Source organism: Diadema antillarum, unplaced genomic scaffold (genome assembly GCF_040938485.1).
Source record: "Diadema antillarum isolate AM-2024a unplaced genomic scaffold, OU_Dant_1.0 scf00000141, whole genome shotgun sequence".
Taxonomy (NCBI): domain Eukaryota; kingdom Metazoa; phylum Echinodermata; class Echinoidea; order Diadematoida; family Diadematidae; genus Diadema; species Diadema antillarum.
The window spans coordinates 3,477,615-3,504,654 of record NW_027271030.1 but is presented as its reverse complement, the minus strand read 5'-3'; the positions used below and the strand labels follow the sequence as shown (position 1 = coordinate 3,504,654).

The 27,040-nt window shown below is 36.8% G+C and overlaps 1 protein-coding gene across 1 annotated transcript; it reads right to left on the bottom strand.

Annotated features, from left to right (window-relative positions):
* On the bottom strand, nt 1-27,040 carry LOC139721291 (chordin-like protein 2). The gene is made up of 10 exons (XM_071632612.1): nt 26,959-27,040; nt 10,699-10,896; nt 9,226-9,389; nt 8,153-8,258; nt 7,125-7,307; nt 4,033-4,130; nt 2,617-2,719; nt 1,846-2,028; nt 1,076-1,187; nt 1-181 (listed from the first exon to the last, which is right to left on the bottom strand). The coding sequence occupies exons 1-10, from the start codon at nt 27,038-27,040 to the stop codon at nt 1-3; spliced, it is 1,410 nt and encodes a 469-aa protein (XP_071488713.1).

Here is a 27,040-nt window from a genome sequence, read left to right as displayed (position 1 = left end):
TCAAACGATAGCCCTTGTTTCCCTCTTCGGTCTCGTCTGCCATCTTGTTCTGACGTCACAGTCATGTGACCTCTCCAGCGGCCGCACGTCGAGCGTACGTGGCAGCTTTACGACCTTTCGTAGGCATCGCGGGGAACACCGCCTCTGTAGCTTTGCTTCTTTGCCTTCTAACTTGTGAACTCTCCCTATGATTTCGACGTGGGGGAAAAAAAGATACACAACGTGGCTGAATACAGACGAAACAAACAAACAAACAAACAAGATGGACTGTTAAGAATAATATTATGGTACCCGCAAGTAGAAGAGACTGTGCTAGATTTGCACTATTCATTTACCATAACGAGACTTTCATAGAGTTTCATAGTCTGAGACATTTTCTTGATACTGATCTTGATATTGATTAATTGTTCACATTCCCGAGAAGAGGGCACATGGAATTGAAAGCACATGTATTGATATTGTATACATGTATTGATGTTGTGTTATTTTGTGTATGACAATGATTTGCATTGTTGGAAATGAAATAAACGAAATGAAATGAAATGAAATGAAATGAAGTGAAATGAAATGAAATGAAATGAAATGAAATGAAATGAAATGAAATGAAATGAAATGAAATGAAGTGAAATGAAGTGAAATGAAATGAAATCAAGTGAAATCAAGTTAAATCAAATGAAATCAAATGAAATAAAATGAAATGAAGTGAAATGAAATGAAATGAAATGAAATGAAGTGAAATGAAGTGAAATGAAATAAAATGAAATGAAATGAAGTGAACTGAAGTGAAATGAAATGAAATAAAATAAAATGAAATGAAATGAAGTGAAACGAAGTGAAATGAAATGAAATGAAATGAAATAAAATGAAATGAAATTCTCAACAACTTTAAAGAATCACCACTCTTTGCTCAGACTTTCACTAACGTGTTTTTCTTTCCCCCATGCAGTCTTTGAAGCGAAATTACTCTCTTGGAAAATTCTCATATACTGTTGACCACTTTGCTGCATGGATAACGTTACGAGCGTACTTCCTAGATAAATGCTTGTTTGGAAGCACAAACAACCACACATAAGACTTACGCATTGTAGTGGCGCCCATCAGATGAAATCGGCCTTCTCGATTTTGGCCGAGCGCCCTCTGGAATCGGTCTGAAGAAAGTTCTTCCACCATAAAGTTTTGAAATTCACCTGTAGGTTAAAGAAAGCCATTGGAATGATAGATACATGTATGATCAGTCCACACATTTTTTTCACACTTGATTAGACATAACTTTTTTCAATTCATTCTTTCTTGCCCTAATCCTTGTCATGTCTTTTCTTCGGGTTTTTTTTTTTTCTTCTTTACTGCAATAATCCGTGCAGGAGTCCAAACCATATCTATTCATAATGACATTTCTCAGGTGAAGTCAGCAGTCCAAGTAGTCTGAGTTCTATTCCAATAATCGTGACCTCTTTGGACTATCATGATCATTCATTTACTTGCGAAATTGAAATATTCATCGTACATCTGTAAACTGTTAGATTATGATTAGTAAGATGAACAAGCAAAATCTGTGGACTAATCATACATTGCATGATATCTATATTATGTGGGCTTACTTCACTTCATAAGAAGCGCAACCGACATCGATTCATAACAGTAATGTTTGTTTAGGGTACAGATACTAGATGCATTATAGCACAACATTTTCTAGTCAATGAAAGACAGCAATATGAAATACCAATCTATACTTCACACACTGAGGCCCAATTCCTTCCTACCAAGTAGTCATTTTTTTTTCTTTTCTTTTAGGAGACGGAGGGGCACTATTACAGCTTTCCACTTAAAACATTCAGTTAAACTTACCATTAATGAAATCCCATTTTCTAATTTGTACAACGCTCATCGGTAGGTTTTCCAGGGCGTACATAAAGGTTTGGACACCGCCCGATCCCTCTACCAGCTCCGGCTGGTACCTATAGAGGAGTGTGGTCTCTCTTCCCCGGAGACATAGCGGCGGCACGAGCGTTGAGGGCGCATCCGATGAATCTACGAATCATATACAGATTATACAATTATCACACACAGACTCATGTATGTTATAATTTATATAAAGTTTATGATTTTACTGCTTGAAGATCAATCAGTCGGAAAACTGACACAAATTCCAGTGCCGTTCTGTGCAAACAAGAAAGTACACGAGAATATTTCTAGCGTATCTACGCCCAGCCGAGTGATACTGAAATCCACAGAAAAAAATATGAAGTTGTCCCCAAACGAACAAATCCATTGAACATCTGGACACTTAAAGCCAAAAATCAAAAACAGAAATGGTATTTATATCACTACAATCAAATTGTTGTTTAAACTCAGAATATGCGTAATATCAATTCCGTTTTCCACCAACAGATTATATTTCTTTTCTAAATCCATGATATTTTAGTTGGTTTATATCTGTTATAACTTTCTTCCTCCATTTTTAAATCTTACTACTGCCCTTCCGTCCTTGCGAATTTGCTTCCTTTTGTCCGCTTGTCCGTCCGTTTTAATTCCCTTCTCATTACCAGTTAGTTTTCTCATTCATTTTTAATGCATTGATTATTAGAAACCTTTCCCGTTATTATCTTGGATGCATACCTGTGCACACCTTACAGCATTGACCGGGTATATACTGGGGATTTCGGCACGGTAGTTCGCTGTCCGCTTGACATGTGAGCCGGCTACAACTCGTCTCGCCATTCTACACACAGAAAAAGAAAATACCGGTACACAGAGAAAAAAAAAAGTTGACTCTTGGTTCCACTTCTCCTTACGCGCAGTAACCATGGTAACTCAGATAGACACGAGTAGTATGGTCGGGTCCAAGGATACCTTGTCTTCCCTTTACAAATGCTGCGGATCATCATCATCATCATCATGATAATAATAATAATGATAATGATAAAAATAATAATAATAACAATAATAATGATAATACTCATAGTCATAATAACAACAACAAAAATAACAATTATACTCAGATTGATATCTCGCTTGGGTAACATGCTCTGCTTGAGCCGTTTTCACCTGAAAAGTTCATTTTAACTATTATAGTAGTAAAGTACTTTTGAGTCTGTGCATATTTCTCTCTATATTATTGCAAAATATAAAACAGTACACTTAATAATTGAAAAGATGAGAAGACAATACTTTTAATGTATTTTTCTTTTTTAGTGCCTAGTGAAAATTGGGACTCAATGTGCAAAATGTAACATGCAGGTGAACCTGTACATATTTGCATTATAAAATTTGAAAATGAATTTTAAAAAGTGTCAACGAGTAATGCAAGAGAATAAGTAATACAGAAAAAGAAGGTCTAACTTTCCTTCAGTGCAATTCAAGTATACGGTTTTGGTGATTTTGGTCGAGGAACTCTAGTGCCGGTTAAAAAAAAAAAACACCGAAGCCCATCTATTAATGTAGATTGAATAATGTCGAGTGACAGCAGCAATATTAATAAAACATATCAGTGAAGTTTGAGGAAAATCAAACAATCACTTCAAAAGTTACGAATTTTTGAAGTTTCGGTGCCTTCACCGCTGGTTAAGGAGAATACTACACTTCGTGACGTCATTATGGACAACAGTATACAAAAAATTGTAAAGAAAATTCAACATACTTTCATTCTTCTACCGTAATGAAAGAGCGCTTGACTTACACATTTCAGAAAGCAGGGGGAATATTATTACCCTGATATATGTCAGTAACAAGTCGGTGTAATGTGTTATTTTTATGAGAAATGAAATTTTGTGGAATTCTCATTATATTCACGTGATATCAATGTCCAAAATGACGTCACAAAATGTTGCAGCCTTTTCGGCGGCATCCAAACTTTAAAACGTCATAACCTTGGAATGGATTGTCCGATTTTCCTCAAACTTTCACTTATGTATTCAATTAATATTATTGCTTTCATTCAATCCGCATCCATATTTGGACGTTGGTTTCCTTTAATAGCCAAAATATAATTTCTCCCCTACGAGACAATCACGTGACCATGATCCTGCTACTAACCTCGCACTGGCACAGAATGCAGTCCATCCGACCGAACGGGTTTAACACAGGGTGCCACGTCTGGCCGTGGTAATACGTATGTCCGTTCGATTCGCAGGCTGCAAAATATACATAATAGCATTTCATATCGATTAAATTCACATTCTGAAATCTTACAAGTATTTTCACGAAAAGCTACAAATATTGTTTATGTGATTGTAGTTATTTTCGCTCATGGGAATGTCGTTGTTATTACGAATGTTGTTACTGTTTTTATTGTTATTACTTTTACTTTTGTTGGTGTCGTGACTGATGTATAGCTGTTCGTGTGATATCTGGTGTTCTAAACAGCAACTTCGGGCTACATTATAGTCATGACTTTGCATTATCGAAACAATTCTGGCATACAGCCCTTTGACCTCGCAGCACTCTCGTAAAAAAAAGACAAAAACTGCGAGCTCTTTTGTCCGACTATATTACTCAAGAGAGCAAGAATGAAAAAAAAAAACTTCGAAACTTTAGATTACGTTTTCAATAATGTGTCGTGAATTCGATGAAAAATACATATTTGTCATTGCGCAAGTTCTGATGTCCAGCAGTTGGAATACCAGGCTGATTTGTTGATATGATGTGGTATCATCACTTCCTAATTATTTTCACGGGGTGTGTTCGGGGTCTTTACGATATCTTGAAGAGAAACTCCTGGATAGTTTCAAGATTCATGTATGAATAGCTCTTTCGTATTGCAGCCGTATTTTCACCAGTGCATAATATTGTAAATTCTTCTCTCAGATGAATCCGATTGTCACTCTATTTTCACGTCTTTTACAGCGAGTTTGTGGCCAAAATCGTCTCTTATCAGTGTAAATAATAGAATTTAAGGAATCATGACGCTCTTCTGTGACTCTATAGCAATGATAGTGTCCACACGCATCTTCAAGCGCTTATTCGTTGACAGTGACTTCAAATCCATGCCGAATCTATTCAGAATTATTTCGAGCATTTCCACAAAAGCCTATCTTGGGTTAGCCGTACTCTTTTTCTTGTAATTGTCGCTATTTATTTTGTATTACACTTCCGACGGACAAAAAGTCGGGAATAGAAAATGTGCCAGACATCATGCTAAGCAGTAGTGAGCTCACGTCTTTCAGTCAACTTTTGAATGTTCCGGACGCGCATGACTGGCATCAATTTTCCCGGGCGTGGGAACGGGATCAAAGAGTGATCATCGGATTTCCCTCCATTGGACCACCGAGGCAAAATATACATGGACAAAATTGCAGTCATTCATCCTACACTGTTGGGATAGATCTGCGCGGGCAAATCTTGAGGTGAGGGGGAATGGATTCTGGAGTCACATCCACCTATTATATGAAAACCTCCTGGTCCGAAGCGGAAACCGTAACCATGGCAACCAACAGACGAGGATTTGAAATTAACCACTTCCAGACTGTGTGTATTTATGTTAGAGGGTATCCCAGACCGCTGCCTCATTTTGGCAACGTCTATAATCTTTGAAGAAGCAGAAGAGATCAAGAACATGGTGCACTGGCATTTATTTTCATTATACTTTTTTTTTTTGCGGGGGGGGGGGGGGGGGAACGGAGCTTTCGCGGTTGTGTTTTAAACTGAGATTGTCTGTCTCACGTCTTGCCCATAAAGCAACGAAAACATTTTTCCGACACTGTTTTTCCAATTTTGACATAACTGATGAAGTAAAGCAGAGTAAAGCAGAGTTTACAGAGAACAGATTTTATGAATATACCCGATGTTTCCATGGCATGCATGGTATTGTTATTGTTGCCGTATGATAAATTTGAAAGGGGTTCTTTAAAGAAGATGACAGTAGTTCTATGCCGGCCAGATAAAGGGGTGAATAGTTTCATCACAGTTCGCCGGCTTTTGGGTATCATTAAGTTCCTGGAAGAAATTGATAAGGGAGAGGGCGGTTTTCTGGAATTGCCATGGAAACTGTGTCCCTGACTACTTCAACAAATAGAATTTTAATATTAGCTGTTAGATTCCCGTTCAAGCCGCCGCGCCGCTCATATATCTTTAACCACTGAAAATGATCTTGTTCTTGCTATTCATAGTTTTATATTTCCAGGTGGAGGGTTTCGAGGTGAAAGAGATTTCACAGACTCGGGAAGATTTTAAAAAATACAGGAATCTCCGTATAAATGTACTCACTATTCCACGGAAGTTTTCTTTTTTATCATTTTTGTCATGATCATGACAAGCATGAAAAACAACGCGCGTTGCCTGCACTGTTAATATGACCTAGATTTTTTTTTTTCTAGCTGGCTACATTCTCCAGAGCAGATGACGTTTGTCGAGTAAAACATATTATATTATCCACTCTTTAATCATTTTCTGAATTTGTCGATAGGAAGGGGAAATATACAGACCAGTAATTATCCCCTCTATTGGCTCTGGCAGCAGACATAATTCGAGTTAAGGAACAAGTGTCACGTCCAACGTTAAAACATTTTGACAGAAATCGACTGTCGTGTATGTTGATATGAAGAATGCAAATCATTTCGGTATAAAAATATGTTTTCTTCGAAACATTTGCGACAATTAAAAAGTGAGGAATAGAGTTACGGCGTAATCTCGTGTATAAGTTTATCTCATTGTTTCGGTTTGATTTATCTATTAGTATTTTCTTGGGTATGGGAGTGGACAGTTTGTATCATGCTGTATTGTTTACCCACTCAGTTCGATGAGTGGTGACCGAATTATCTTTGATTGTAATAATTATTATGTGTATACGTGAGACCATTATTCTTGTCAAGCATGTGCTTACGATAATGGTCTCCTGCATCCGTATTTAATACTCCTAGATTTGTTTAATTTGTCTGTTGAACACCTGGTACGTGAAATCTTATTTCCATTTATTGTGTAAAGACACTTGCTCTAAATCCTATTGTACTAATTAAGAAATACAGTTTTATTTATTTATGTTAACCATCAACCAATGTCCATGTAATTCACTGTTCTAATATTACTTAGGAACTTTGTTCAATAGGCTCTCTGTTATATTCTTTTAAGACAAAGGAATGCAGAAATCAAATCAAATCAAATCAAATCAAATCAAATCAAATCAAACTGACCCAAATAACTCGTCGGTTCTTCGACGTTGCCACTCGTAACGTCGACACCCTCGACTGGCACAGATGGGAAGTTGTTGACGACGGGGAGGTCATTGATCTCGAGGAGGTCATTGGGGTTGATTTGGAGGTCGAGGCCGTTCGAAGCCGGAGCGTCTTCGCCACCCTCATCGTCGCTTTCTTCGTCTTCGACGACATCTGACCCAGAAAATGATATCAGATGATATTTACAACGCGAAAAGTTGCTGATTACTGCAACACTACAACGGGCTAATGAGAAGTTTCGCCATTTACGTCTAATAGGACCGAGGATGGGAGTAAACAAAAAACAAATAAACACTCAAACGGAAACAAAAAACACGCTTTCCGCGAAGTAGGAAAGCTGTTTGATACAAAATCCTTAACACACGATACTACCGTGTCCTTGGTCACTTGAATGTGCTTTCATGTAATCTAAATGGCTTACAGATGAAGGCCGTTAACAATCAAATATGAATATGAAACATAAACATATATATTATTATATTATATTATATTATATTATATTATATTATATTATATTATATTATATTATATCATATCATATTATATTATATTATATCATATTATATCATATTATATTACATCATATCATATATATTATATTATATTATATTATATTATATTATATTATATTATATCATATTACATTATATTATATCATATCATATCATATTATATTATATTGTATTATATTATATCATATTGTATCATTATATCATATAAAATATGTATCGTTCGAACAATATAGGTAATATATAGTATCGTTCAATAAACAATGATACAGGTCACTGCCAGTTTAGCTTTGAAATAAATGGCTGTTTCAAACAAAAGAAAACGTAGAAGAAGAAGAAGAAGAAGAAGGAAAAGACGCTTTCAAATTTCATGCTTAAAATACATAATACATTTTCAGTGTGAGAGAGTGGAATGGAATGACACACACAAACAGGCACTGTGAATCAGGGCGGAGAAAATACGTGATGTGACTTTACCTGCATATAAACAGACTGGACAGCATGAATCGGGAAACATGACCTGTTCGTTTTCCGGACAAGTCAACGGCAGGCAGGTTTTTAAGGCGCAGTAAATTCTTCCCAGCTAAAATAGATAACGAAAAAGAGAAGGTATTTTATTTCATTAATATATTATTACATACATATTGTACGTCCTTTAGTCTGGAAAATATGATAGGCCTAGGATAAGTCGTTGCAGATGTAACGCCCTTTTCATGATTATAAATGCTAGAGCAATCCTCACCCAAAGTCAAGTATCACTACTATTGTGAAATCAGCTTCTGCACTATTCCGATACAAAGCAACCCTTGCCTATTTCTTAGTATTTATAACGAGGCAAGCTGCTATACAACATCATGGACCACCATCATAATAGATTCTGCTGAATAACATGCTTGGGTTAACACATAATAATACTTATTGAAGTGATTTCGGTTTATAGATCACCAACATTCCAGTGAAAGTTGTGCTTAGTGACATTGTAAGTGACGAGTGAAAGTTGAACGACGCCTCTCGTTACAGTCCCGTGTTACCGCGGTTTCAATAGGCTTCCGCGAAAATTGGTCTCTTTTGCAAATTGCTCCAAATTCTACAAAATTATTTGTCTGACTAAAGTTCCTGGTATTATCGTGCCATCTATCAAGTTGTAGCTCAATCCCCTAATGCGTCAAGCATTACAAGCAAAAGTCTATACCCCCGCAGTTCCTTCAAATTTCTGACGTTTTAACTGTTCTTTGATCAACTTAAAGATGGTAGGCTACAATTTTCAATTCATCGTTATATTCTCGGAATAGATACCAAGTTCTTACATCATGGTTGTCAGAAACCACGTCAGGCTACAATTTACTCGATTAATCGATGTTTACCTGAAATAAGAAGTAGTTCTATCAATATGTTTCTTTTTATTTCCTCTTCGATAACTTTTTTTTTCAAACTAAACGTATTTTTCACACAATTTGTAATACATTAATCAGGAGGAAACTCAGTGAACATGGGTGTGGAAATAATGATTTGAAAATGGGGGTTACTACCAGTGGGCGTGGCCTACTCACCGTGCAGCCGCACTGGACGCATTGGTCCAGCCTCCTGGATGTAAAGATGTCATCCACGCTGAATAGATCGCCGTGCTGCAGTCGCTTGCCCTTGTACTCGCAGTCTGGGATAGACATGCCATCCTGGGGCGCCACCAACGGAGCATCGGTGAAAGTGGCATCCTCTTTCAAGACAAATTTTCAGTACGAAGCATGACATCAATATAGGGAAATGAATGTTGCTGATTCTTATGCCCCTGACATAACAAAGCGAAACAAAGCAAGCCAAATCAAAACGATGAAATAGGAGACCAGACCACAGCGTGACATGTTAATCATAACATTCTTAGTGCCTCACAATAGTCATGATATGAGAAAAGAAGGAACAGTGCAAAACGTCTTCACACTATCACAAAACGTCTGGTAAAGATTATCGTCTGCGTTGTACACTTGGAAACGACTTAAGTCAGAAGCAGAAATCATTTCCAATGGGGATGGAATGTGATCTAAATATTTCCTATATGAAATAATGTGTGACGAAAGTTTATCTGATCATTATCTAATTTCTTCATTATTTATTGGCTCATAGGACTAATGGGATTCAAAATATCTCGCAATAATGATTGATAAGAACATGTCCTGAAAAGTGTCTGATGTGTTATTGATCTGGGGGTAGATCGTTGAGGAAAAGTGAGTGAAGAAATAAAAACAAAGGACGATAAAAAGGAATTTTACCGTTCTTGCAAAGCATCCTAACGACACAATGGTCATGATAATTTGAATATCAGTATACATGCATTAGTCATTTTACATCGCGTCTTATTGGGACCGTGCAATATTTTGGTCACGTGACCGTGACGTTGCTTAGCTAATATCGTCTTTGTTATTGTGGTGTCTTTTTTTTTTCTTATTCAGTTATTGCTGGCGCACGGAAAGGACCAAATGATCAAGTACTGTTTTGAGTAAGTAACTTTTCCGCGTTAAAGGACATGTAATTATCTCAACATCCACGATATACATTTTGGAGGAGGTGTGAAGATGTGTGTGATCTAGTTTTCACTACTCTCATGTAATTGCTTCCCGAAAATCGTGAAATGTGGCGTTCATACAGTATTATGATGATTGGGCATGGCCGTCAGCAGGATTTACAAGCGTTTTCTCGAACGGAAAGGAAATGTATGGTAGCTCTGACGGTCATTACATTATATCGAGCCTTTATTTGCCTTTCTTTTATTTTGATTACATTGTCATGCACAGTTGACTATACTCCTATAGATCATGAGCAATATAAATCTACAGAGATTATTATTAGCAATATCATGTCGAGCAAAACAAAAATTAATGATTGAGATTGTGAGAACGACACTCTGTACATCACGTGTAGAAACAGAAGATCCCTTTACTACATAATTATTCGTTTGCATTTGTTTGCAAGCCTTTCCAATAACTGCTCCCTTTCCATAAAGCTTCCCCCTTCTCCACCTGAAAACCTACCAGCGCAAACTGGACAGCAGTGCCCCGGCAGTCTCCTCTTCGCCGTACACGCGAGCTCCGGACACTCGTCTCGCAAGCAGGTAACGTGATCGTGGTCGACGCAGGTGCACGTGGTGCATCGGTCGAGACCGGTGGGCAGGAGGAATGGGTGCCAGCTGTCCCCGAGACTGTACATGCGCCCTCCGAACTCACAGGTGCCTGGAAATGTTTCAAGTTCGAGGAAAAAAATCGGAAATAAAAGTCGGAAATAAAAATCGGAAATAAAAAATTCCAGTTTTTATGTTATGTTATATGTCTGGTGATTCTTTCAGATTATAGGGCAGGGACACACAAAAATGCAAATAGTTGCATGATGGTACTGAATGAATGTAGTCTTTCAAGTGCTGTATGTGCGCACTCAGGCAGACACGAAGAAAAGGGCTTGCATATAAAAGGATAAATTATATTGCCATTCACGATTTAAGGATCGTATTGAAGAGAATATTATTGATTCAACTCTCCTCAGCCGGCTGTTAACTGACCCTCAGTACAACAATTCAAGATCAATTTCTCTGTTATGTGTTTGCACATTATTACAGGCCATTTTCTTTCGTTTGACATTTTAAACGTTACTAATATCAAATTACTCAATCAGACTTCACTCATTTTTATACTCGTGTTGATACGAGTATGTACGGCCCAGTTTAGATACTTTATTCATAGATTTTATGTATAAGGGTATAATGATATCATAAATATCTGTATAATGTATTATATATAATCATATTGTGTACATTATGATAATTTTGTTGGCCAAATGGTTAAATGGAAGAACCATCAAGACACGTATGTAGTTTTCTTAATTCTTTGTTCTGTTTTGTTGACCCAGTTGATGAGATGTTGAAAGCATTTTAAAACCTGTGATATGTTATATGGTGCTAGAACAAGGAAATGTATCTTTGAAGTAAAAGTCGTGCAAAACCAGGCCACGGTCTGTCAGACGAGATGCAATTTCTACTTGAATATCCGAGCTTTAACAATGACGTTCAATGTCAGTATATTATTTGATTTTTATTTTAAGAATGACTACAAAATCGTGGAGATTAGAATGGCGTGTACTCTTTAGTTTGAACTCGTATATATTTTTTTCTCTTCCTGAAAAATGTCTTCTTACAATGCTCCTTAAAAGCCATAGTCGTTGAACTGTTCCTTGAAAGACAGAGTCATTTTAGACGTCGCAGCAAAATTCGTAGAGGCAAGATATATCGTTAAATCAGTACATCGCAAGTACCTTTAAGTAGAACCTATTAGCAGAAAGCAAAGAGAAGAAATGAAAGTGTAAAGTTTTGTTCGAAGAGACGCTGAAGAGAGACATTTTGTTTGCAGGCAGGCTTGAGTACACAGGCGTGGTGGTAATCATTCTGTTTTCCCGCGAAAGAAATTACAGTTTCGACGTAATGAGTTTTGGTATTGATGCCAGTGCGGTGTAAGTGTCTTGTTTTTGGCGCCTCCTCGTATACCCCATCGATTCGTCAGCGGCACTCAGGCCTACACTTCTGGGCTCCGACATGCCCAACTTACACTGTCTTACCCGCCTCTCCAGCCGAGACTACGCGTCTACATCAGCCCTACTTCACTGCGTGGTAGACCACCCCGAAAGTTACCTGTTTGTCAAAACGTCCATTCACTAATCATTACGACATTGTGTTGGCCTTTTCACTACAGAACTGTTGACAGTCTTGATTATGTGTTCTCGCTCACAGACAACACACTTAGTGCGTGTAAGGGCTTGGCGACTGGTGTTTCTATGAGAAAATAAAAGGATTAATTTGGAGAAGGCTGATCTCAAATTGTCGTCTGTGGCGCCTTGAATAACGGGTAACAAGGCTTTTATTCCCTGTAAGTGTTGGCGCGCTTTTGTCGCACGCCATTCTCTGTGTATACTGACTTTCAGTGAAAGCTAGCCGCATTGGTGTTGTTTGGCCTTGGGTGTAAATCAACGCCACGTTTCAAAGCCATGACAAGTCGTCAAACACGAGAGCTCATCAAAAGACCCCCTTCTGACTCTCATAAAGCAAGGGACAAGGGACGTGGCATCGACACACTTTTGGCTTACCCCCACCATTAACAAACTTTACGAAACGAACAAACAAACAACAACAGCAACAACAAAAGTCTAAACAAACATAAAAACGTACAAACTCACAAAATCTCTTGACACCATCACAGTACTCTCCTACTCTCGTAAAGGGATCGTGTGTGCGCCATGTGTGTGGTGTATGCGACAGCGTGCACATAATGTTTTGTATCTTTAAAGGGATCGTATAGTTTTGGTTGAGACCTAATTTCATGTTTCTACCATTTTTGGTGAGATAATGAGAAACCTTTTATGAAATATGAAAGAGCATGTAATTCCATGAGGAATTCAACGTTTATTTGATGAAAATTGGTTTTGAAATGGCTGAGATATCCAATACAGAGCGATTCTTACGATCGCTTTGTTTTACTTTGTTTTTGGATGTTTCAGTTATTCCAAACCCGATTTTCATTGAATAAACTTTGAATTCCTCTTAAAATGGTATGCTCTGCACTATTTCATAAGTGCTTTCTTGGTATCTCGCAAAAAGTTAAAAGCCCAATTCTCATCTCCACCAATACTGTACTACCCCTTTAAGTTGTTTTTTTTTTTTTATAGACAATTTCCCTTTATTTATCTCTACTTTCTATATCATAAAGTACAGGTGGAATCTTCATTATGAAGTACACGATGATTTGACGCTTTGTCTGAAAAAAAAGCCCGCAAGCATATACAGAGTTAGCATGTGTTACACTTACAGGAGGGTTAGGGTATATGAAGGTTAGGAAGAAGGGTGGTAGGGGTAAGTATAAGACATTAAAGGTATAATTTACTATTTGCAGCTGAAACAAAACCCAGTATTAGTGCTTCAAAATAGTTCTGAAATGTGAGTTAGGGAAAGAAACAACCAATAAGAAAATTTGAACCAGTATAATCGATGTAAAGTATTGTTTATTACAAAATGTGAACAATAGCTAAGATAAAAATGTTTCCAGACTAAACTGTCCACAGTTACGGTTTAATGAGAAAAACAGTGACATCTCCTTATATTTTAGGATTTATTGCAAAGATTTTATATGGTAGGATGTTTTGTGATACAACTGACCTACACACATGCATCAAGAGGGATATCTTGAACATTTTTTAATCACTGCTCCCAAAGGTAAACAGGACCTTTAATAGAGTCTGAACTTAACTGCATATGAATTTAGTTCACGTACAATTATTATGATTATGTTTATGGATTAATGATAACCTTAGGTTCACGAGGGGTAGGGGAACTCTCTATGGGGAGACGTGGGAGGGAATATGGGTTTGTAAAAGGTTTTGTTCTAATAATCAAATTACCCTTGTCAATGCCTGTGCTGTCCAAAATGGTCTCTGCGTGTCTTTAATTATCTTTCAAGTGCTGTGAAATACCTGTTGGTAACAAGTAATAAAGCTATCATGTCGAATCTGCCCTACTAATTTGCATGTGTGTGTGTGTCACTTCCCTTGTATTCCTTTCTCTCATTTCCTGATAATGTACTTGTATAATGAGTCGTTCTTTATGTATCATATATATATATATATATATATATATATATATATATATATTACTATTTTACTATTTTCTTATGGAGAGTGCGAATTAATGTCTGCCATTTTGCAATCAGGTTAATCATGTATTCTAATGCTAGTATTCTAATGTTTGTAACACCTGTATTCAGAAGACAAAAACACTATGCATGTGGCAAGTTAGCATGACTAATCCCAATAGTAACTTATATCCATAAGTGCCATCCTTCTCTGCTATCTTTCTGGCCTATTCAATGCGGGAACATTTCTTAGACCCTGCACAAAGTTCGTTATTCCGAAGATTCGTAATTCCGAAAATGGAGTAAGGTTCGTTATTCCGAAGTGTTCGTTAATCCGACAATGAAACCATATTCGTTATTCCGGGGGTTCATTAGTACGCCCTTTATTTTCATTTAGGGCGGATTAACGAACCTTATTTCACTTTCGGATTAGCAAACCTTCGTAATATTGAACATTAATTCAGTTTCGGATCGACGAATGTCGGGAATAATGCACGTTATTACATTTTCGGATTAACGAACCTCCGGAACACTGAACCTTATTACTTTCATTTACGGAATTCATACGAACCTTCGGAATGAAGCCATAAGAGAAATGTTTGAACTAACGAACCCTTTCATACTTCCGGAATAACGAACATCTATGAATCTGCGTACGAAATTTCTGCAGCGGAATCACGAAACTTCTGGTCAACGAACCTTGCTTCATTTTTGGATTAACGAACCTTTCGCAAATAACAATCAGTGGCTGCCATTCGTTCAATAGAGTATAGACAAAACAGTGTACTCATACAAACACATGTTATTTACGTACTTGTAAATAACATGATAGAGATTAATTGGCGTAATAATCAAAGTACTGTTTGTTTGTATTAATGAGAGTATACAACAGTCTGTTCTTCATTAGGACACTTCGTTCGTGAATAAACTGAAGCCCATATTATGCATGACTAATTATAGTGTTCATTTTTCATCAAAAGGAATAAACGCGCATGTACTGTAATTTATACGCAGAGAGATGTGAGAGTGTGAAACCTCCGTGTTATGTTTAATATATTCCAAAGATAATGTAAAAAATATAGATGGTGTATATATGAAATATATATATATTTATATATAATATATGTATAAATAAATATATATATATATATATGATTTACACACACAATTATATCTATTTCATGAGGGAAGGAAGAAAGAGAGTTATAACTTTATGACATTTTTAACAGTCTTATTTCCCTTTGAGTTTCTGCAGTTTAGTAATTCCTTATTTCATTCTTTCTGTTTTCATAGTCTTACATTTCTATTAACAAAGATTTTGGATATGATATCATGAACATTTTCAAGGGAAGCACGTTTTTAATCAGCTGCTACGCTGAACATTATTCCATTAAAGTAGGCTTTATGAATATTCATGTATACCACGCTCGATTTCCCAAGGCCAAAATGAAATGAATTAAATAGCACAGCTTAGCCGACATCCTTAACGAGCTCGTCTTCTGGTGTCTCTATTATGCTTCAACAAATTCGCGACAACAGACGCCATGTGTTTTCGACTTTTCTCGTCTCAAATAACAAGCAATCTATACGAAGGCCGTCAAAATGTCCTCTATCAAAGAAAAGTAAATACCCGATGCGGTACCTCGGATCTCTCTGGAACATGCTTTTTGCTATCGCTGTGTTAAACTGGAGCCAGAAACAATGTTACGTAAACATGTTTATAGAGTGTCGATCTATAGAAGGTAATGTGACCAGTATATCTCAACCCCCCCCATATTACTACTACTACTACTACTACTACTACTACTACTACTACTACTACTACTGTTACTACTACTACCCCACGCACACACACTCACAAAATCTCTCTTTCACTCTTTTGTCTGACATGATCTGTCGCTTGTCAATTTTTCTTCTACAACCCAATCGCAACGTCAATTTGTCCTCAGATCTCATCGTACAGCGATTAACCCTAGAACTTTTGTTTTCTTGGTCTCAGACTAATGGACTGACCGTCTTCTATTCAACCTTGCTCCTTTACAGCTATGGTCACTTCCTTTTACGATTCTCATGTCCTGTGCCACTATCTTTTCTCATTATAAGAATAGAATGTTCTTTGTGGTCCGAATGATGTTCCCTTCAGGTGTGTATATGATGATACAGGCGTCACAGTAAATGACACTGTCCCAAATTTGAGCAAAGATGGACACTTGATAAGGAAATGTTCAAATTCGGCTGTTATCGTACATATACAGTATATAGGCACACCGGGTCATTCGTAACAAGGGTATCTAAAGATATCGTATGGTCGCCAGTGGAGTCTCCCAGTCTCCGGCAGCAACTTCGTGAGTCTTCGGCAAGCCCCCCAAAATAACCCGAAGATATTGCGATGGTTCATATTAAAATAAAGATTCACATCTTTGTGCAGCCTTCTAGTGTGGTTTGGGTGTCATCGTGTGGCCTTCTGTATAATAGGCATCGCATTTTGCTTCTGCTGCTGATCGGCTTTTAACCAAGTTCGGGGGCAACTTCGCGAGAAATAGAAAATGTCATAATCTATTAGTATAGCCATCTTGTTTCAATTTCGGGACAGAGTAATTATAACCCCACCTTCCCACAGAAGAAATCACTTTTCTCGTAGAAAATGGCAATGTACTCATTTGGCCGTTCAAGAGGTCGTCTGTGTATTTTTTGAAAGAACGTTTTCTGTTATAAAACGTTTGCTGTCACTGTTATCAATTATTCAAAAATCAAGCGTTTATCCTTTTTGTCGGAACAGAAGTGGATATGGAATGACTGTTATCAAGCAGTAAAATGCCACAATTTCCCTGACAACGGAAGGGGGAAATAGTTCTCCTTTCTCCCACTTAAGGTGATATCAATTCTGGAGTTTCTCGCTATTATGTCGCTCTACAAAGTTTCTGGGTTAATGTACGCTGGATCTTTTGACGTAGAGACGTGTCTTTTCACTTCTACCCTCTCGTATTATCGGTCTCAAACTCGTAAATCCTTTAATCGCTTGTTTACCCCTAAGTGATTTTTTTTTTCCTGTCTCTGTCCACCCTCCTTCTAAAAGAACTCCTCAGTCACGCGTAACCCTGTTCTCTGACCACTGGTATGGCAGGTATTCTGATACGAGACGCCAACAAATTCTTTCTCGGTGTTGTCCTTACTCAATCTCGCCTGTCTTGAATATTACAATGCATTTCATGCCATCACACGAAGCAATAGATTATGCGTATCTTCCTGTTTTTCTACAACCCACTTTTATCTCCCAGCATGAACTGCATCTCGAGTGTTTTCTGATCCCAAAATGAAACTAATGTTGCATTTAATATAACCTCTGGTCTTCAATGCAAAGTAAACAAGTCGTTTCAAGCCCTTCTGCGACTTGAGCATTGGCATCGATTCACACTAATAACTGCATAATCAATAATAATTGATTAATTAAATTAAAGAGATACTGTTCAGGGAATGCTAGTACAGAAAACCAATGGGTTGTCGTTCATCTGACCGAATTGTACCTTAAGTAAATTCACAGTGTCATGATATAAACTGACACAACTGCATGACGAAATGTCGCCTCCATCGACGGTTGAAACCTGAAACTCCATTTTAACAAAGGTAGTCAAATTTGTAATCCACGCATTATGAAATTTCGATGGCATAAACTCGTCAGACAACAATTTAAACATCTAATAATCCTCTCTAAGCGACACGCACATAACATGACAATGTATTGATGCAAGTTACGTCTGTTGTCGTCCATGGAATAGATCTGAACCATCGATTTGAGGTAAATTGTGTTTTTAGGTAAATTACTTGTATGTCATGGTCTTGGTCATAACCAGGTTTAAAGAGTTAGTATAGTTTTGGTTGAGGTGAGGATTCAGCTTTTAACATTTTTACGAGCTACTTAGAAACCAGTTTATGAAATATTACAGAGCATACAATCCAAAGAAGAATTCAGAGTTTATTTGATGAAAATTGGTTTTGAAATGCCTGAGATATCTAAAAACAAAGTAAAACAAATCGATCCTACTAAAAGGTGGGTCCCACCTTCTATTTTGGATCACTTTGTTTTGGATATCTCAGCCATTTCAAAACTATTGTTCATCAAATAAACATTGAATTCCTCTTAGAATGTATTATGCTCTTTCATATTTCATAGAGTTTTCTCGTTACCTAAATAAAAATCATCATCAAAAAGGTTGAAGACTGAAGCTCAATTTCAACCGAAACTGCACCATCCCTTTAAGGTCGTCAACAACCAGCTACACCGAAGGCGTCTTTGGCAATTTCAGTTCGGAGAGATGTGTCATTCTCTCTTATTTTGGACGTATCGAATCATTATGATCCCGCTTTTTTTTCGAAGACCAGTTTTGACAATTCAAAGGGGGCTAAATGGCATGAGAGTGAACACAGATTAAAAAAAAAAAGAAATCTGCTGAAGCTGCAAGATTGCATTAAGATGCAAATTTATAATAATTTTTTGGTCCATTTATCAATCGTTGACACGAGAAGCGGAACGCTTGTTTCTGGACTTTGATTTATCTGTTGAAACTGCATGTATTCCTAATGATATTATGCAAAGATATCCTGCTTAGATAGGTCTACATTCGAAACGTATAATTGAATTTATTTAAGATTATTATATCGAGTGTGTTTTAGATCAATTATTCATTCTTCATCACACTCTGCTGGATATATAGACGTGATGAATCTTTGCGAGCTGATTTTTGTGAATTCCCATTTTTGTTTCAATTAATGCCCTCAATGTAAATGCTGACATGAATGACCTTCAGTCAAGATAACACAGTTGGTACACTGAAAAAGTCCGGTGTTAAATATGAAACACCTAGCTGGTGTTAAATTTTCTGTGCTCATTCATGGTGTTAGATTAACACCTCCGGGTGTCATTTCAAAATACAAAATTGTTTTTTGAAGAGTTTCTTAGTAACTGCACTCCTTGTTGATTTTGAACTTCAACAAGACGACCAAGAATTTTCCGATAAAGTACTTGATTTTTTTTAAATATGTGAACACATTTACACCACAGTAACACCAGTTGGTGTGGTCTCCTATTGAAGCTGGACGGGTGTTATACCATTGACATTAACACCAGCAATATCAAATCAACACCATGCGGTGTTATTATTGAATTAAAACCAGCACAGTGTCAAAAATATCACCAGATACAGTGTCAAATTAACACCACGAAGTGCCAGGTGAACATTTTTCAACACCATCACAATGCATTTTCTACACCCGTGGGTGTGGTCCTCTATTAACACTTGATCGGTGTTAGATTTAACACCCATGGTGTTAAATCTAACACCGACTTTTTACTGTGTACTTCTGGTGGTATAGCATCAGCCACATCAGTCTTACAACAAACTTGCCAGCTCTTCTCTTGTCTTCGAGCTCCTTACAAAATCACGATTTTATACTCTATACTATAGCAGTGAAATCCTAACATGGATTTAATGATTCTGATGTCTTCTTTTAGACGAGCGAATAAATTTCAATTTCATTTTCAATTTCAATTTCATATTTCTCGATGAGAAAATACATCAAATATAACAAAATTGAATAATACATGATATCCAGCTAGGAGACATACATAGAATATTGCAAACATTATATAAAACATAATGGTCGATCTATTAAAGTTGGAATCTGAGAATGAATGCTAAAGAAGGTATGAAAGTTGGAATCTGAGAATGAATGCTAATAAAGAGGTACCCCCCCCCCGAAAAGAAAAAAAGAAAGAATAATCTTCAAGAGAAAGAGAAAAATTTTTCCCTCAGAACGATACAAAAATGACAAATTCTTTTCAAATTTGTTTATTTTGGGGTGGATTTTTTTCCCTTTAATTCTGTGATAAGTACCAATCTGTATACTTTGTGGGTACAATTTTATTGACTTGTGTTTGTGACATGGTATTCAGTTGTAAATTGAGGGAAAAGTTGTTGATATGCTTTGTGTTCAGGTAAGTTGTGTGTTGATGTGGAATAGGCTATGTTTGTGAAGAAGATACAAAACAGAGACATTTAAAGTGACTTATTTTCACTACCAAAATAATCGCCTTGTTGTTATTGCAGGTCCGCTGAATATGCTACGAACTCTTCAGTGATTTTGAGGCAAAAGACGGAAAGATACGTCGCGACTGACTTAATTTAATGCGTTTCCATTTGACTGATATTCATTAAACCACCACTTGAGAGCAGGATGTAGTTAGCAATAAAATACTTTTGCTGTTGTTATTTTGTCATTCAGTAATTGAATTCTTCCTCCATTAGGCGTTTAAATTCTGCGTATATCCTTTCTGCTTGCCTCCACTTTACCGTTCCCTAAGGGGCTCTGGTGCACGATTGTTTCGGACACGATCCTAGAACCGCCCCCAAAAATGAACGAAGCGAGCTATAGCTGCTCCCCATCCCCACTCGACTCCGCAGCAAACCAGTCGGTCTTTTGTTGGCACAGAGTTTAATAGGCAATTACAAGCCCTCTGGGTCCGTTATCCCTTGCTCGTCATACCCGGTGCTCAAAGGCGAAGCGTGCGCTGGAGGCAGACACGGGGCGCCGACTAAAACGTTTAATTGAGAGGAGCATTTTTGTTTACCAAACAAGCAAAGGAAATTGTTCGCCGCTTCCGCGGTTATATGACAGTGGTTCCTTTCTATCTCTATTGTTCGTTCTCTTATTTCCTTCATGCGCTTTGATCTCTGAAGCTCGAGTTTAGCTTGGCAGTGAAAAAAAAACCCCTAAAAAATGGCCCAGACCTCAGCGAAGAGACAACTGATAGAATGCGGTTTTCTACCACCATTGCATCGCACAATATTGTAATGACAACGTTGGAGTGGAAAGATAATTTTTGAATTGACGTCGGTGTATCATTGAGGGACCTTTTAGAAGTGGGCGGAGAACTCCCGCCCCCCTTTCGTTTGAGATGATGATTGGCTATCATAGTGATGATGATGAATGCGTTTGTGATGATGATGAAATTGGCCTATGAGCTCCGCTAGTTGAAATTTTTACTGGCTGCATTGCACTTCTATTTCCCATGATGAAGTATAGATAGAGTCTTCAAATTTGACCTTCATATTAAACATGTGGATTGAAAGAACACAGTAATGTTAATAGAACACATCAGTCAAAAGTTGAAAAAATGGGACAATGCGTTCAACAGTTATGAATTTTTGAAGGATAAGTGCTGGCACCTATTGATGAGGAGATTACTACAGCTTGTTACGTCACATGTTTAATGCCTAATAAAAGAGCACTTGACTTGCCCCTTTCAGAAGGCAGTGGGGATATAGCATACCCTTAAAGGGATTGTACAGTTTCGGTTGAGACCTAACTTCAGAATTCTAACATTTTTTGGTGGGATAATGAGAATATTTTATGAAAATAAATGAAGGAGCATGTAATTTTAAGAGGATTTCAGCGTTTATTTGATGAAAATTGGTTTTAAAATTACTGAGATATCCAAAAAAGAGCGATTCTAATAAAAGGTGGGACCCAGCTTTTATTACGATCGCTTTGTTTTACTTTGTTTTGGGGTGCCTCAGCCATACCAAAACCGATTTTCATCAAATAAACTTTCAATTCCTCTGTACTATTTCATAAGTAGTTTCCTGGTATCTCAAAAAAGTTAAAAGCCAAATTCTCATCTCCAATACCAAACTATCCCTTTAACATACGTCAGTGACAAGTCTAGAGAAAGCACCTCTTTTTTTAATATGAAATTTTGTAAAATTCTATTAATATTTCCCTTATGTCGTTCTACGCAAAATAATCTTAATACATCCTTCTTTACCTTCAGTGGTTCCCGTTTGTGATAACTTCACATTAACAAAATAATTGTTATGTACATTATGAAGGTGACTTCTGTAGTTGATGTGGTTACATTAATTATTAGCACTTTAATCTTTGTTGATTTGATACGAAGACAACACATTCCAAAATTTGGCTGAAATGAAGGTTACAGTCCGTTATTACAAAGGTACATTAGGCGGAAAATAAAAAAAGATTCGTAATACGAAGATTTGTAAATCTGAAAACGAAATAAGGTTCGTAATTCCGAAAGTTCGTTAATACGCAGTAGAAGTGACGAACCATATTTCATTTCGGATTAAAGAGCCGTCGGAATAACCAAGTAAGTTTCATTTCGGATCGGACTAATGAACCTTCGAAATATCGAACCTTACTTCATTATCGGATTAACGAGCCTTCGAAGTAACGAACCTTATTTCATTTTCGAATTAACGAGCCTTCGGAATAACGACCCTTATTTCATTTTCAGATTTACGAATCTTCGGAATAACGAACCTTCGGAATGTACGCCACAAATTGTAAAGATTAACGAACCCTTTTCATCTTCGGATTAACGATCTCAAACCAAAGCGAATTTGCGTGTTTCGGAATAAGGAACCTTCGGATCAACGAAACTTACTTCATTTTTGGATAAACGAACCTTCAGAATAACGAAACTTATTTCATCTCCGGTTTGACAAACCGTTGGAATAACGAACCTTATTTCATTTTCGGATTCACGAATTTTCGGAATAACAAACCTTATTTCATTTTCAGAATTACGAATCTTTGGAATAACGAACCTTCAGAATGACGCGACAAAATATTCGAATTAACGAACCTCAAGCAATGGCGAATTAGTGTTTTTCGGCATAAAGAAACTTTGGAATAACGAACCTCGTTTAATCTCCGGATTAACGAACCTTTGGAATGACTAACATCTCCCGAAATCAAGAGGGATGGCAATGAAGAGCTTATAAGTGTGAGAGAATGTCTGACCAGTACTTTTGACATGACAGGACGGAGGCGTGTTTCTGGAATAATTGCCTATATTCTAACTGCCTAAAATGAGAGTGAAGAGTTCAACTACAGTAATCGCAAACATGACAGGAAAAAATGAATTGGTTTGAAATTGAATTTCCGTTCTTCGGGGTAGAACATGATCCATGCGAATATTTGCAAATTCTTTACAGATCTCAGATTTCTGTGAAATACGATATCTTCCATAGTCAAAATTCTGCCTAAAAGGATTTGAAAAAAAAAAATCGATTGAGAAATGGAAAACTTTTATCATAATACAATTTCTATTCTATCGTATCTTTTTAGCAATGGTGCAGTTACATCAGTGTAGAGATGAGTAGCTGCGATGGAGTGAATAGGACATAACATAATTTTTTGTATAATTGTGTCTTTTAGTTTTCTTTACTTCTTTTTGTTTTGCTTTATTTTGGGGTGTATTTTTTGTTGTTTGCTTGTTTGTTTGATGGCTTTGGAATTTTGGGGACATGTTCTTTTTATGCTGTCTGCCAAGACGGTTTAGGCCATGCGTCAGAAGGAATAGAAATTTTTTGAAGCCTAGACATATGCATTCTTGGCGGTATTAATCAGTACAAATGCGATTAGTGACGACCAGATCATACATACAAATCTGCATCAGTTTAAAAAAAAAATCCGAGGTGTCTTGTATCTGTCTAACATGTACGTAATCCTGATCTTTCTGGCTTAACACCTATTTTTAATGAAAACCCGTGCTTTTAAACCTACTTATCAAAACGTAAGGTTACACAAACAAGGATCGGTTACGGCAATGTGAGTGACAACAATAAAAGGCGATTAAAGAAAATTGCAATTTACGTATTTCGAACATACCAGAGGGATTTGCTTATTTGTTCATGTTTTCACATTATTTGTCAACTATACACTTCTCGGCACCTATCACGTCATTAGTATTAACTATTTGTATTAGTCTCGACAACTTTGAGAGCTTCCATAATTATTTATATGGTGTAAGATTTAGAAGACAGACTGTTCTTACATTCCTCTTCCAATACTTATTCAAATGTGTCCAATGAATGATTCATATTATGTTTAACAACTGTATACAATTTTTTAATGGTGCGTTTATCATATCTAGTGATAAAGCAATATTTGGTTGATGGGCATTTTTTTTCTCCATCTGTACCACACAGTGGCATTTAATCATTCGAACAGGGCTACAAAAGTTATTTCTTCTTCCCCGAATAGTTCACTATTTCAATGAAGACTCAGCCCTGCAATATACTTGTCAAACTCAACTTATCGGCAATTAACCTACCCTGAACAGCACTTCATAATTAGATGTAATAAGCTTATGTTACTGCAGTCAGACACGTAAGTGGGACAATCTTCGCACATTATGAAAAGAACATAATGCACGCAGGGGAACCCCCTGTGTATAATATCCACGCCCAGGCGATCGAAACCCCGACTTTACGGAGAAAAAGCGGAAGGTCCTTGGTTTGAAGACAGCCGACAACTAGAATAAAGCACACGTTTCTTCGTTGGAAGGGCTTAGTTCTACTCCGAGAATTTCTTAGTTCCATGAATTCTTTCCCTTATTATGAGCATGTCAAATCGTTCTCAATGGCTGCTTATATTTCCCAGGGTACTTACTTTCAGAAGAGAATCTTGATTTCTCAGGTCGTCATATTTATATCAAAACTTTTTCTTTCTTTCTTTCTCTTTTTTTTCAGGTGGTTGGGGTCTCTAGTGATCTCTTGCCATTTCATTGTTTGGCACATTGTGGAGAAAAATCTTATAAAGGATAAAAGAGTTTAAAACAATCAATTAATCGACCTCTCTGCAAAAGAGGAGAATTCACTAAATTAAGAGCATGCCGGTTTTCTCTTATTCATGCAATAAAGTTCAGGGCAAGAAGAAATTATGCATAGGAGATAACTATGTTGCAAAAATGTTTCGTGCGGGTTTTTTTCGAGTTTAATTGCTCAAAGCATGTTCAATTAGTGCATTCCTTGACTGCTTTGTCGCTAAAAGTAATGAAAACAAGTTTTAAAATCAAGAGCTTTAAGCACGTCAGTGTCAGATGAATATGAAATACACCCGATTTCTTTCATATCAAACGAGTGGGGAGACAAACTGAAAAATCTTGACCAATATTACAACGGGGAGGGGGGGGGGGCAGTGTCTCCAAAGAGCTGATGCACATTATTGTGTTACTGTGGTACTCCATCATCAATCTTATAGTTTATAAAAATGCAATTCACTTTTGAAAATACATGCATTTTTGGTCAGTTTCCCTTTGTTTGAGTTTTAAAATATGAATGATTTCAGAAGTTGTTCGCTTTTCACGGACTTTCATTTCGTCAAAACGAAGCAATCTCGCCATACAACAGTTGACTAGACATGGAACATGGAATAAGCCTTTATCGATTGTTTATGAAAGTATTTACGCTTTAGACTGTTGTTTTCTTGATTTCTTCCAGCATTCCTTAAATGACCTAGATACAGTTAAATAGGCGAGAAAACAACTTTCCAGCCAGTTGAATGATGCATTTAGTATTGCAGTAAACACTGCAAAAAAAAAAGTATTCACTCAGCCGGTTACTAGTTTTACTTGTGTTATGCAACACAATAACTGGCATCGTACTCTAGTAAGGTCTATAGTGTGGAATACATCTTCACAGTTTGTGCATCTTAACATGAAATCGAATTTTGTTGGCTGGTTTGTTTGTTTGTCTTTTCAATTCAAACATTCCTTTAACTATTCAAATCTTACAGTAAGGAGAGACGAACAAATATGTATGCGCTACACAGCATATTTTGGATCAAAGTGACTGTTCGTATCTATTCTCAAATATGTCACATTCGTGAGTATGTGGTGGGGGTGAACGGAATGACACCCATGTACACTGTATGTTTAATGCATAAATGAAATGGTATGAATTTAAAAAAAAAGCTGTATCATGGATGCTTGTTTTCAAGAATGCAATTCGTCTTTCGATTGAGCACAGGGCAAATGTAACTTTATGACGAATAGAATTGATACTCAAACCTTAATGCACCTTCGGCGGAATGTTATATTATGTCTTAACAAAATTTAGCCGGCATTAAGTATGTCCTACTTGAATATAAAATTGTCATCAATTTGAGGTTTTGCATTGTGTTTTAATGAAGAAAATCACATACTTTTCTCTTTATAAGTTAAATGCGTTGACAAACGATGTTATCGATACACGCTGGTTACAGGGGTCACAATGTTGATTGTTGCATCGTTTCTTTTTACAATAAGAAGTAAAATTAGGCCAAAGTGCCAAATCCATGAAACAAGAGATAAAATAAGCTGCTTGAGGATTTCAGCGGTTTTCAGCGGGGCCATGAAAAAAGATACTGATGAAATGTTATTTACAATAATTATAGGGCCTACGTTATATGATTTCGGACAGAATTAGTATATATATGTAGAATTCATAAACGCCTTTGATTGTAAAGCACTGTAAAACAATTAAACTGTCGAACATGTTTGCAAAAGGTAACTTTGTAGGCTGGCGATTCCAGAGTTCGGGGGCAAAGGTAAAAAATAAACGAAATAGCCGTTTGCAATTTATGCCATTAAAATTTTACTTAAGCATCTAGTTAAAAACTCCAATGTTAATAGTTACAGTGTCAGACTCACTAAAGATAATAATGATGATAATGAGTATATCATTAAGAGAATTTGTTATTTGCAGAAAGAAAAATCTGCAGAAAATGGAATGTTTGCCTATAACATGCCTCGAAAGTAACGTCTGAAAAATTAAAGTCTCATCTTACCTTGTTCCGGTGAAGACGCTACTGAAAATATGACGATGGTAAGAATCCATAGAACTCCAAAGTTTGCGACGCGATATTCCAT